Here is a 10,655-nt window from a genome sequence, read left to right as displayed (position 1 = left end):
CAGGGTGGTATTTTGACTTTCGTAGCTTTCTGGCAATCATGATTTTGAAAATTTATTTGATTCCTTCGCTAGTCAACATGCCATGGGCGAGATAAAAATTCAAATCAAGGTTCACTTTGATTTCTAGTTTTGCAACCTAAGCTCTTACACCAATCTCGAAAGATATATACAGCGAATGTATTTGATTTTGAAAGCCCCTCGTACCCACCAGTATACCGGGTGTCGAGGATAAGATTAAACACACAGTTTTTTCTTTCTAAAATCCTTGAAATCTTTCAAGGTTGCGTGAGTTTTATCTCATTTTTTTGGTCATTGTCCGCTCTTTTCATTTATGTAAACAAAAATACAAAAAAGTCAAAGCTGAAATCTATGAAAGTAAAAAGAGAATCCATTGTAACTTTGCTGTGTGCGGGATACACTTCTAAAGAAGTAAGTTGGAACCTTAAAGTGGCCGCCGGACAATTTGCGATGTCAAAAACTGTCTTGATTGGCAAGGTGACCATAATCCCCCTCCTAGGAATGCAAGAACACCAGCAGTTAGATATCCAAGAGTGATAGCTGGAATAAAAAGATGGATCAAGACAGTTCCAAGCAAAACAATGTGATGTATTGGATTGGATCTCCAATCTGGTTGCCAGAGGGATTTGACTTAATGCAGATGCCTAAATTGAGGTTTTTAAGTCTACAGTGATACCCTGGATGAGATGGGTAGCATAAAATTGGCCCTTTGTATAGCAACAGGACTTTGCTCCTGCTCATTCAGCAAAAGGACAATCCCCTACTGGGATAATGAGGTCATGCTGTTTTGGAGGCCTAAACTATGGCCCCCCAAATTCTCCAGATCTTAAAACTCTGGACTATGCTGTGTTGTCCTATATTCAGAAAGAAACTTGCAAAGAAAGATCCCCTTTAACTAAAGTTTTTGGCCGTCGAATTGATCAACCATTGAAAATTCTTTCCAGCCAAAATCCGCACTTTTTGTCACTGTTTTCGGACCAGATTGGCTAAAGTCATTGCTTCAAAAGGATCATATTTCGAAAACTTAGCTTTAAATAAAAAAAATGTCAAAAAATAACGTAAATTTTACATAGTCTAACCTATAACATGTTAGAATTTTAGCTCTCAAAATTACCTTTTTAGAAATTTATGATGCTTTTATGTGAAAGTGACAAATTTGTCTAATCTTATCCTCGACACCCGGTATGGCGGTATAGACGTGTGTAGAGAGAGACGTGTACCACAGACAAAAGATGGCTGGCTGGCTCTGTTGGGCCTCAAGACTTTCATCCCTCCAGCGCCATCTCTGGACCCTAATGGAAAGTTGGTCACCGAGTTTCATAGATCCCTATGATTAGTTAGATTATCGTGTTCATAACCTAAAGATCATATTACTATGTTAGCCTGAAGAAAGTATCTATGAATCTTGGTGTCAAGTTTTGGCGTGCTTCCTCCACAAACTCTGCCGGTGTGTGTACCTCTACGCCTGTTTATATGTTCAAAGTTCTAGTTCTACCGAAGAGCTCTAGCTCCCACTTTCTCACCACACGCTCGAAGTTAAAGCTAGCAGCCAAAATACTCATGGACTGATTACCGAGGAGGGAAATGCTAAGTACGTACGAGTATTGCACTTCTACGACTCTTTGCGATGGCCTCAGTAAACTATGGCGGACCTTTCAGCCTCCTAGACAGGCACTCACCACGCACCCATCCACCAGGACAGAAATTTGAAAGCACTTTCAGGGGAAAAAGAAGAAGACGAAGAAGAAAAAGTGAACAACTCCGTAGCTCAATGCAAGTCCGTTGGGTGCACACTACAGTGGCTTCAGGTGCGTGGAAGAGAAAGGTCGGCTGAAATACGTACTGTTTACCGAGGAACGCAGGGGGTTCTACGTTGCGAGTCGCGTTTCCGCTCAATTGACTGGATTTCGAGGTGATATTAACAACGGTAACAACAACAAAGTCTAGATCATCATCATCATCATCATCTGGATCATTAAGTGCCTAAGGATAGTGTCGGATTGGATAGGCTTCATCGGTTGGTCATGTGAGTGCCCATTGATCCAGGTGCAGAATTGTCCTCCCAGTTGGATTGAGTCAACTATGCATGTTCCACGTGTTCCATGATTGTATCTGAGGCAGTTGTACCACCTCTCAGGAGACAGAGGAAAAAAAGGAAACACATAGAAGGAGAGGGAGAGAGAGAGAGAGGGAGAGTAAGAGTGCATTGAGCAAAGGGAATGTGTTTACTAAAAAACTTGGCTTTCTTGTCCATTCCATCATTGAGAAGTGATCCGTCCAAAATTGTTCTGATCGCTTGTGTGACTGGAATACAGGATGTTCGAGCGTGTCTTTTTTGGCTGAAAATGCAGTCACTTCCCAGCTATCTGCAAGCATGTCAGCATAACTTGAGATACTGAATCCATTCGTCCTTGTCATCAATTTGTACCGTTTTATGAATCGATTGTCCCACAACGCGAAAAGAAATCAATTAGACACTTCAATATTTCAGCAATTCGTGAATGAGCCGGCGATACATTTCCTTGCCCCTCTTGGCCGAATACTTTGTGGACCCCAACAAGACCTTGTCATTCAGGAGTGCTGCGCTTCCCATTGAGTTGATTTCGGCTCAACGACGTTCCAAGCACCATGACCACTCCGGGCTCTTCCACGGCCCAAACCAATCCCGCCAAGGCGGACAACAAAAACACCTTCTATTTCTCGGGCAAGAAACGCAAGGAGGGGACAGGGTTCGAGGATGAAGATGAAGACGAGAACCACGACGACCACTTCATCGAGTTCAAAGTTGGACAAAACATTCCACAAATCATTCTGCCCGATGGCGAGGAGGCTGGCAAAGGCGGTGGCGGTGATACTGAGGGAGAGGACGGCCACGAGCGAGGACAATGGGGAAACAAGTGGGACTTCCTCTTCTCTTGCATCTCGGTGTCGGTGGGATTGGGCAATGTCTGGAGATTCCCATATCTTTGCTACAAGAACGGTGGAGGTATGGCTCATTTTGTGCTGGTTTTCGAATAGCTTTGGGTGCTAAACTCAAAACAAGGACGATTCGATCCATGACGCCTTTGAAACGAGAGGCCAATAACCTGAGGATAGGTTAACAGAAGTAAAGGTCAATATTTTACCGTAACGTTGGAATTGCCGGAGGAGGTCTTGGGTTTGAGCGAATCTAGCACTTTCAATATCCCTTTTCTGACTGAAGGCAATTTGTTGGAATTAATCTGCTAGAGTTTCAGCTAATGCCATAGACAAACAACATTTGTATGCAGGGATTGAGTAACGCTTTACTTTTCTGAAAAAGTAACGTTAACGGAACAGTTTTTGTTAACCCTCACTTTACTGTTATTTTCTTGTTTATTAAACAAGGAAAAGAATAAATGTCTAAAGGTTTCATCCCCGAATTTTTGATATGTCTGTCTCAAATGCAGTGAGTTATTTGTTACAGATGGGTTCAAAAAAAAATATTCACGGGAGGCTGCGACTAAGGTTATCAATTTACATTTTCTGTGACGTATGTCATTACTAGTGTCATGGCGGAAACCCAAAATATTCATTACATCACATTTACTAAACGTTAAAAAGATTGTATAAAACTTATTATTCCCCGATTTAGGCCATTTTTCTCTGTAAAAGTAACGGTATCGCTAACGGTGACACATTGCTTTTTCTGAAAAGTGACGGTAATGGTAACGCGTTACTTTTTTTCCGCAACGGTTCAAGGCCTGTTTGTATGACGTTCAAAGTCTTCTTTCCTTATTTCCTGAGGTTGCAGCCATGAGCCATATTTACGATATTTACCATGAGAAAGAGGTGTTGCTTTTGACTCTTTCATCAACCGTACATCATATTACTCAAATTCATGAAAACATCTCACTTGAATTCTCCAAGACAACTTTTTTTCACATGATCATACGCAGAAAAGCTCCATACGTCACAGGATGTCTTTCCGTCTCTCGTGCTCTCCGTGAGGCATTAAAAGCAAAAGAACAAACAAGAAAGACACTTTCACAAGTTAGACATACGAGGATATGAATTAAGACGAAAATTACCGTCTCAACTTACAGCGATTTTTACGTTATTGACGTTCGATGCCCAGGAACCGGCATCAAGATAAGAAAGAAGAGTATTTCATCATCCCCCAAGGTCGATGCTGTCTGGACAAGTTGTCTTTCACAGTTACTATGGCGTATCTTTGGGCCACCAATCCTCAGAATGACCGTGGTGTAGGCCTTTAAAGATGAGACATTTGTTTCCCATGACCACCATCAGCACATCAACGTGCTGTACATAGGTACACGTAGTTCCTGCTCAAAGGAATGTGAATGTCGACTTTTTGATGACGAAAGTGAAAGCCACCAGGATATGGATTGCCAAGAAGTTTTGCGACTCAACTGTGTGAAATAGAAAGAGGAACAGAGAGAAAAGAGATGCTTCTCTTTGACGACACGTTCTAAGGCGTTCAATTTCATGAACCCTTGGACGTCAATCATGACCATAGTACGTTGTTTCGTTAGGCTTTTCGTTTCTTCTAATAGGCTGCCAAATAATTGACCGCAAGACATCCCACATGTCGGCAACACAACATACGCTAAACCATCAGTTCCCTCTCTTTTACCTTTTCTATGGGCTAAAGTGACATATACTATCTAAAATTACTTGCAAAAACATTGGGAACATTATAAATGTGGTCAAAAGGTAATAGACTGGCTTTTATACAACTGCAACAACAAAAACCACAAGTTTAATAAGTTAATTTTTTTTGTAGACCTAGGGCAGAAAATGTTTTATATTCGGTCGCAAAGACTAAATTACTCAAATAACGCCTTGAGTTTGCATGGGAATGAGAAAACAACAACTGTAAAACACTGACGAGCAAAATCACTCTGACGCACAAATCTATTTTTTTATCCAAAGTTCATCAAGCGTGAAAGAATGCCCATTGATTTTTGGGATGGATTTTTAGAATTGATTCTCCTGTGGTGCAGTAACCGGGGTCCATGGGACGTGAGCTTAGTCAGTGCCAAGATCGTCAAATGTCATTGCTTCTTTTCAGGCGCGTTCTTGCTGGTTTACTTCATTGCGATGATCTTTTGCGGCATTCCGATCTTCTTCCAAGAAGTGGCCATCGGACAATACCTTGGCTCAGGAGGAATGACATTAGTTGCTCAATTGTGCCCTATGCTCAAAGGTGGATATTTCATTTCCTGCTTCATTTCGTTCTCAGTGAACACGCCTGCTTTTCTGTTCCAGGGGTTGGAATGGCTACCATGATTGTGGTCTTTTTCCTCGATATTTACTATTGCGTCATTATTGCTTGGACGTTCTTCTACCTCATAGCATCTTTTACGGCGATCCCTGATCTTCCTTGGGACACGTGTGGTGAGTATGAAGCCGTTAGTTTTGTTCGGCGCCACAGGCCAATACAAATGGAATACATACCTTTCCAGAGGGATGGTGGAACACTCCAAATTGTTTCCGAGCCTCTCCTGATAACATGACCTTCAACGATATTGGCATCGCCAACCATTCCAAAACTGCCACCAACCGAACAACCACGCCAGTGGAAGAATTTTGGGAGTAAGAATACTACATATTCACAGTACCGATGGAGGGCTAATGCCGGTAGCAATTTGTACTTAGGCACAACACTAAAAATTGAACTATAGTGGTATATCTTTGAGCAAAAACTAGTTATTGTTGCATTAGAAAGTGCATCATGGAACTCAGATGTTTTGAAGCATTTTTCTAAAACAGCCATGCTTGAGTAGGACAGTAAAAAAGTTGCACATTTCTCGTGTTATAACGAACTTAGATTTAATTGAACGAATTTAAAGGAATGATTGATGATTATTGCAATCAATGACTAGCGATTCTCATAAAGTTATTTCGTCTTATTTCAGACACCGGGTGCTCATGCAAAATGCCGGATTGGAACACGGTCTGGGTGGTATGCAATGGGAACTTGTTGGAACTCTGTTCTTGGCTTGGGTGCTGGTGTACCTGATCATCTGGAAAGGGCTCCATTCCAGCGGAAAGGTTAGTCGAGAACCCTTGACCGATATTGAGTCGATCTCAAATTAATTAGTTTAGCCATCAAAACCAATCTTGGGACTTACCTCCAAATTGAGTTTCAGTCACCTTGACAATTGACGTCACGGCGGCGAAATAATATTGTGATTGGCTTCTTCCGAGCTCCTTAACTTGATATGATTGCCTTATTGCTTTTCTACCGTTCCTTGGCCAAACCACCATGAATCGTGACGAGCTAATGATTCAAAGCCACACAGCTAATCAATATCAAGCCTCTTTTTCCGATACCCTATTTCATGTACTCGAATGAACTCGAATTATCTATCATCACCGTGGCTTTGTCAAAACCTGTCCTGGCTAACAAACTCAGTATATGATGTATCACTTTCACAACTTGCCGCAAATCCATATTGTCAAAAAGTAAAACCTCGTTCTTGAGTTTTACTTCGATGCTCCTAAATTTGTTCCCATGTTCCATATTGATAACATTTCCTCCCTCTGTTATGAGCCAATGCTGTGAGCTTTGGCGTTGCACGTCCCTAACCGTGTGTTCCAACTCACTCTTCTTCAATGTTCATCATTTCCAGATCATTTGGTTCACGGCCTTGTTCCCCTACTTTGTGATGTTCATTTTGTTGGCACGTGCAGTCACCCTCGATGGCGCCATCGACGGTCTCTCCTACTACGTCAAGGTGGATTGGCCCAAATTGCTGGAAGGACGCACGTGGATCGACGGAGCCACGCAGATTTTCTTTGCCTACAGTGTGGGCATGGGTGCTTTGCCTGCCTTGGGATCATATAACAAATTCCACCACGATTGTTATAAGTATGATAGGAATCCTCTTCAACCCCTTTGTTTGGATAGACTCCACATGCATGGACTTCATTCTAGGGATGCCATCATCACTTGCATCGTGAACACGGCTACTTGCCTGATCGCCGGAGTGTTGGTCTTTTCAATTCTGGGCTACATGGCTCACATCCAGGAAACTACCATTGACGATGTGGTCAATTCCGGACCTGGTTTGGTGTTCCTCACCTACCCGGATTTGGTGCTAAATTTACCGGGATCCGTGGCTTGGGCCATGATATTTTTCATCATGCTGTTGGTAAATGAACGATGATAGGATCCCCCTCAAATTTGATGCAAACGACTTGAGTGGATTTTCAGGTGTTGGGTGTGGATTCCGAGTTCTGCAACGTGGAGGCCCTGGTCACCGGAATTGTGGACAATTGGCCTGACGTCTTGCTCAAGCGGAGACGACTCTTCACCATGGGATTGTGCGTTTTCATGTTCCTTCTAGGTCTGCCCATGTGTACCGAGGTAACAATTCGGGATGCTTGGCTTACCGTCTGCCAAAATAGTCCTCCTTCTCCCCTCTTAATATCTGTTCCCTGAAATTTTCTTAGGGCGGAGTGTTCTTGTTCCAACTGATGGATTTCTATTCAGCCTCTGGCATGTCTTTGTTATGGGTCTGTTTCTTCCAAACCATCGCCATTGGATGGTTCTTCGGAGCTGAGAGGTTTTGTGATTGCGTCGAGGAAATGACGACTCATCGCCCATCCAAGTTCTGGTATCTCTGTTGGAAGTACTTTGCTCCCGCCGTCATGATAGTAGGATCTTTTTTCCATTGAGATTTGGCTTGGCTCATTTTTCTTTGTTAGCTCAACGTTTCCCTTCCATGCAATTCTAGACGGTGTTCGTCTTCTATGTAATCTCTTACCAGCCCGTGACCTACGGCAAGGACTACGAATATCCCAAGTGGGCCGAGATCCTAGGATTGTGTCTAAGCTTGTCATCCATGAGTTGCGTACCGGGCTATGCACTGTACTACCTAATTACTCATCCTGGAACCTTCGAAGAGGTGAGAGATCCATTCAATGGGGTTGTCAATTTAACCAACCCCATAAGAATTTGGTAGGTTCAGTTTTTGGGTGCATATTTTCTAAATCACTCGACAAACATGCATCGAATGCAATCGGGATTCACACAAGATTTTAAATTTCGGCCATAGTTCAAAACGCACCATTCTAAAATGTTTAAAGCCATGGTACAGCACTAGAATATATTAGGGTTTTTTGCCTATTTAATTCCACCGGTTGGACGAGACTTTTCAACGTTCAAACTCGTTCAACTCCAAAGGCATTATTTCTTGATCGAGGTTGTTGTCGTTCCAGAAAATGCGAGATGGATTCACGCCCAACATTAACCGTCTGAAAGTGAAGACCAATCCCCAGAACTTGCACGTTTCGGAATCTGGAGTTGGCCTTTTGCAACGGAACAACACGGAATACGAAATGGGCCGCCTTCATCGTCCTGAATCGTTCGTGACCACCACTACCACTGAGTGAGAGAACGTGAGCGGGTCTGCTGTCACTCCGATTGTCTCTTCCCGCCTTAGATTCATTCAGGTCCAAATCGAAAGTGGTGCCAATGCAAAGGTTTAGCCAAACACTCAATAAGTGTTCAATGCAACGTGTCAATCATGTGTATCTGTATATTTCCGAAATTACTTTATTCATAGGTACTAACAATGGGGTACCTAACATTTGGGTCGAAATAGAAGCTTCTTAAATATCTCTGATTGCTGTAAGTGTACACTAGTATGAATATGGTGTTGGCTTTTTTACATATACTGTACATAGGGAAAGGTAAAATCCGTGAGACAAACCATACCACAGAAAAGTGACTCACTTAGTCCAGCCCGTTCTTTATGTTTTTGAAAAATGAGATAAATTAAATCAAATAGTTTACCAACCCTCTAAATTGAGCCTGGCTTCAATTTTGGAGACCCCTTCAATGAAAGTTACATTTAATAACTTCAGTGACGGAGAGACAGCAATCGAGCGTGGTCCAACATCTCCAACACTCCAATTACACCCTGACACATAAATTCGTTCCGGTCGCCATTTGCATTGTTGTTAAACTGGTAATTACAGTGATTCATCCAACCTGAATTTGGAAAAATATATGGCGGTCTTGAACTATTATTATCCCAGTAGCATCTCTTATTCTGACTATGTTGAAATAGTCCGTTAAGGTATTATTTCGATTTAATTTCCATCGATCCCCCATTTCTGTTCGTTGTCAATGTCCAATCTTCAACCTGCTCCACGTCAAGTGACATTGGCTGACTTTTGATGGCTTGATGACGTTTTTTTGATTATTTAAGAGGTAGTAGGAATGGCGTGGGAGCTCCCCCAAACAAAATACCTTCGATTGTGTATGGTCAAAATTGATGTGATAGTTTTCAATGCCCAGGCTTCATCTACCATTGAGCACCTCCAGAGAAGGCTCGAAAAGACGTCGCAAATTTGAAGGCGGAAAAGCTCCAAAACTTGTTGGGGAACATACCAAGAAAAATAACCAAAAAAATCAGAATACATGCGTCTCAAAGTCTTAATAAAAGGTATTCTTTACAGATCTATTGTGCTTGTAAATATTATCAAAAAACCAGCGGGAACGAAATTCTGTGTCAGGGTGTAATCATTAAACCGATGGCTGATCAAGGTTGGTATGTAAGGCGGCTACTTTTCATTAGTTTGTTCAAAGCTGTTAAGTTGAATCCTTTGCAAAAGAGCTGATTGATGTTGAAGACGTGCAGATTCAAAAGAGGGACTCAATTTCGGGACACCCTGTAGATATACCGATCCGCTTTTTCACGTAACTTCGCAATAGCAATAACAGTCTGAACTAATGAGTGATTTCGGCTTGAACTAAATGTCTAAGAGATCTACTCGCGCAAAATACTTTGCAGACCAACGTGGGTGGCAACGTCTTATCCAAAGCAAGCTATTGTGCTCAGTTTACCAGTTAGTCATAAATCACATGCACTAGCCAAGCATCAAATTTTGTCCATTATGGATCCGAGAATCTGTCGTGCTCTGAGAGGACCGACTAAGCGTGTTCCTTTTCCTTGGTTCCATAGCTAATAAGGATTACGCCTAGACCGTGACTCGAAAATTGGATGAAGTGAATGCCATCACAGAGGCTTACTAAAACACAAGTCTCACTCTCTTTGAGAAGGAGTCACTGATGGGAAAGCCTCCACATCCCGGATTGACAGCCTAATGCGCGCCTCTTCCTGAGTCAACTTGGATTGGCAAGTTTCCCTCGTTTCGAAAGATTATCATGTGCTACGGTTACTGGAGACGTGACACTTAAATAGGGGACGTTGAATTTCACATTCAGTTTCAGTATTCTGCTACCTTGCAGATCTTCTGGGCCCCTTTATGTCCTTTTAGGTTGTTGTTGGTGCAAAATATACCAGGGACCTTTTTCACGGACATAGAACGGGGAAAGGAAAGGAAATGAGGAGATCGGGGTGTTGACCATAATGATAACTTTTGTCTAGTCTTCATTGCTTTTGGGAGCAGCCATACTCCCGTGACAGTGGTCCGTTCAGTTTTGAGCAGACGGATGTACGGTACAGCAGTGTCTAGTCTTCATTGCTTTTGGGAGCAGCCATACTCCCGTGACAGTGGTCCGTTCAGTTTTGAGCAGATCAATTCCGTTCAGATCGCTCTCCCCCGGCCTTTACGTGTAAAACGAGCCTTCCATTCTCCTGGTCAAACACGGTAAGGAAATTTGGTTATGGCTGGCCTCG

General features: G+C 42.5%; 1 protein-coding gene across 5 annotated transcripts; it reads left to right on the top strand.

Annotated features, from left to right (window-relative positions):
- The first annotated feature begins 1,475 nt into the window (after window positions 1-1,475).
- On the top strand, window positions 1,476-8,628 carry LOC131886017 (sodium- and chloride-dependent GABA transporter 1-like). 5 transcript variants are annotated; one of them, XM_059234227.1, is made up of 12 exons: window positions 1,476-1,609; window positions 2,510-3,004; window positions 5,072-5,206; window positions 5,269-5,397; window positions 5,466-5,595; window positions 5,919-6,054; window positions 6,636-6,874; window positions 6,941-7,157; window positions 7,220-7,372; window positions 7,459-7,662; window positions 7,743-7,913; window positions 8,227-8,628. In XM_059234227.1, exons 2-12 carry the CDS (start codon window positions 2,647-2,649, stop codon window positions 8,398-8,400), a joined length of 2,046 nt encoding a protein of 681 aa, XP_059090210.1. In that variant the 5' UTR covers window positions 1,476-1,609; window positions 2,510-2,646; the 3' UTR covers window positions 8,401-8,628. The 5 variants fall into 5 exon arrangements, with proteins under 5 accessions (XP_059090210.1, XP_059090207.1, XP_059090209.1 ...); XM_059234224.1 differs by lacking the exon at window positions 1,476-1,609 and adding an exon at window positions 1,643-1,826; XM_059234226.1 differs by lacking the exon at window positions 1,476-1,609 and adding an exon at window positions 1,643-1,930.
- The last annotated feature ends 2,027 nt before the right edge of the window (window positions 8,629-10,655 follow it).

This window comes from Tigriopus californicus, chromosome 9 (genome assembly GCF_007210705.1).
Source record: "Tigriopus californicus strain San Diego chromosome 9, Tcal_SD_v2.1, whole genome shotgun sequence".
In the NCBI taxonomy this organism is placed as follows: domain Eukaryota; kingdom Metazoa; phylum Arthropoda; class Copepoda; order Harpacticoida; family Harpacticidae; genus Tigriopus; species Tigriopus californicus.
Note: the sequence above shows the minus strand (reverse complement) of the source record. Positions and strands in the feature narration are given on the sequence as shown.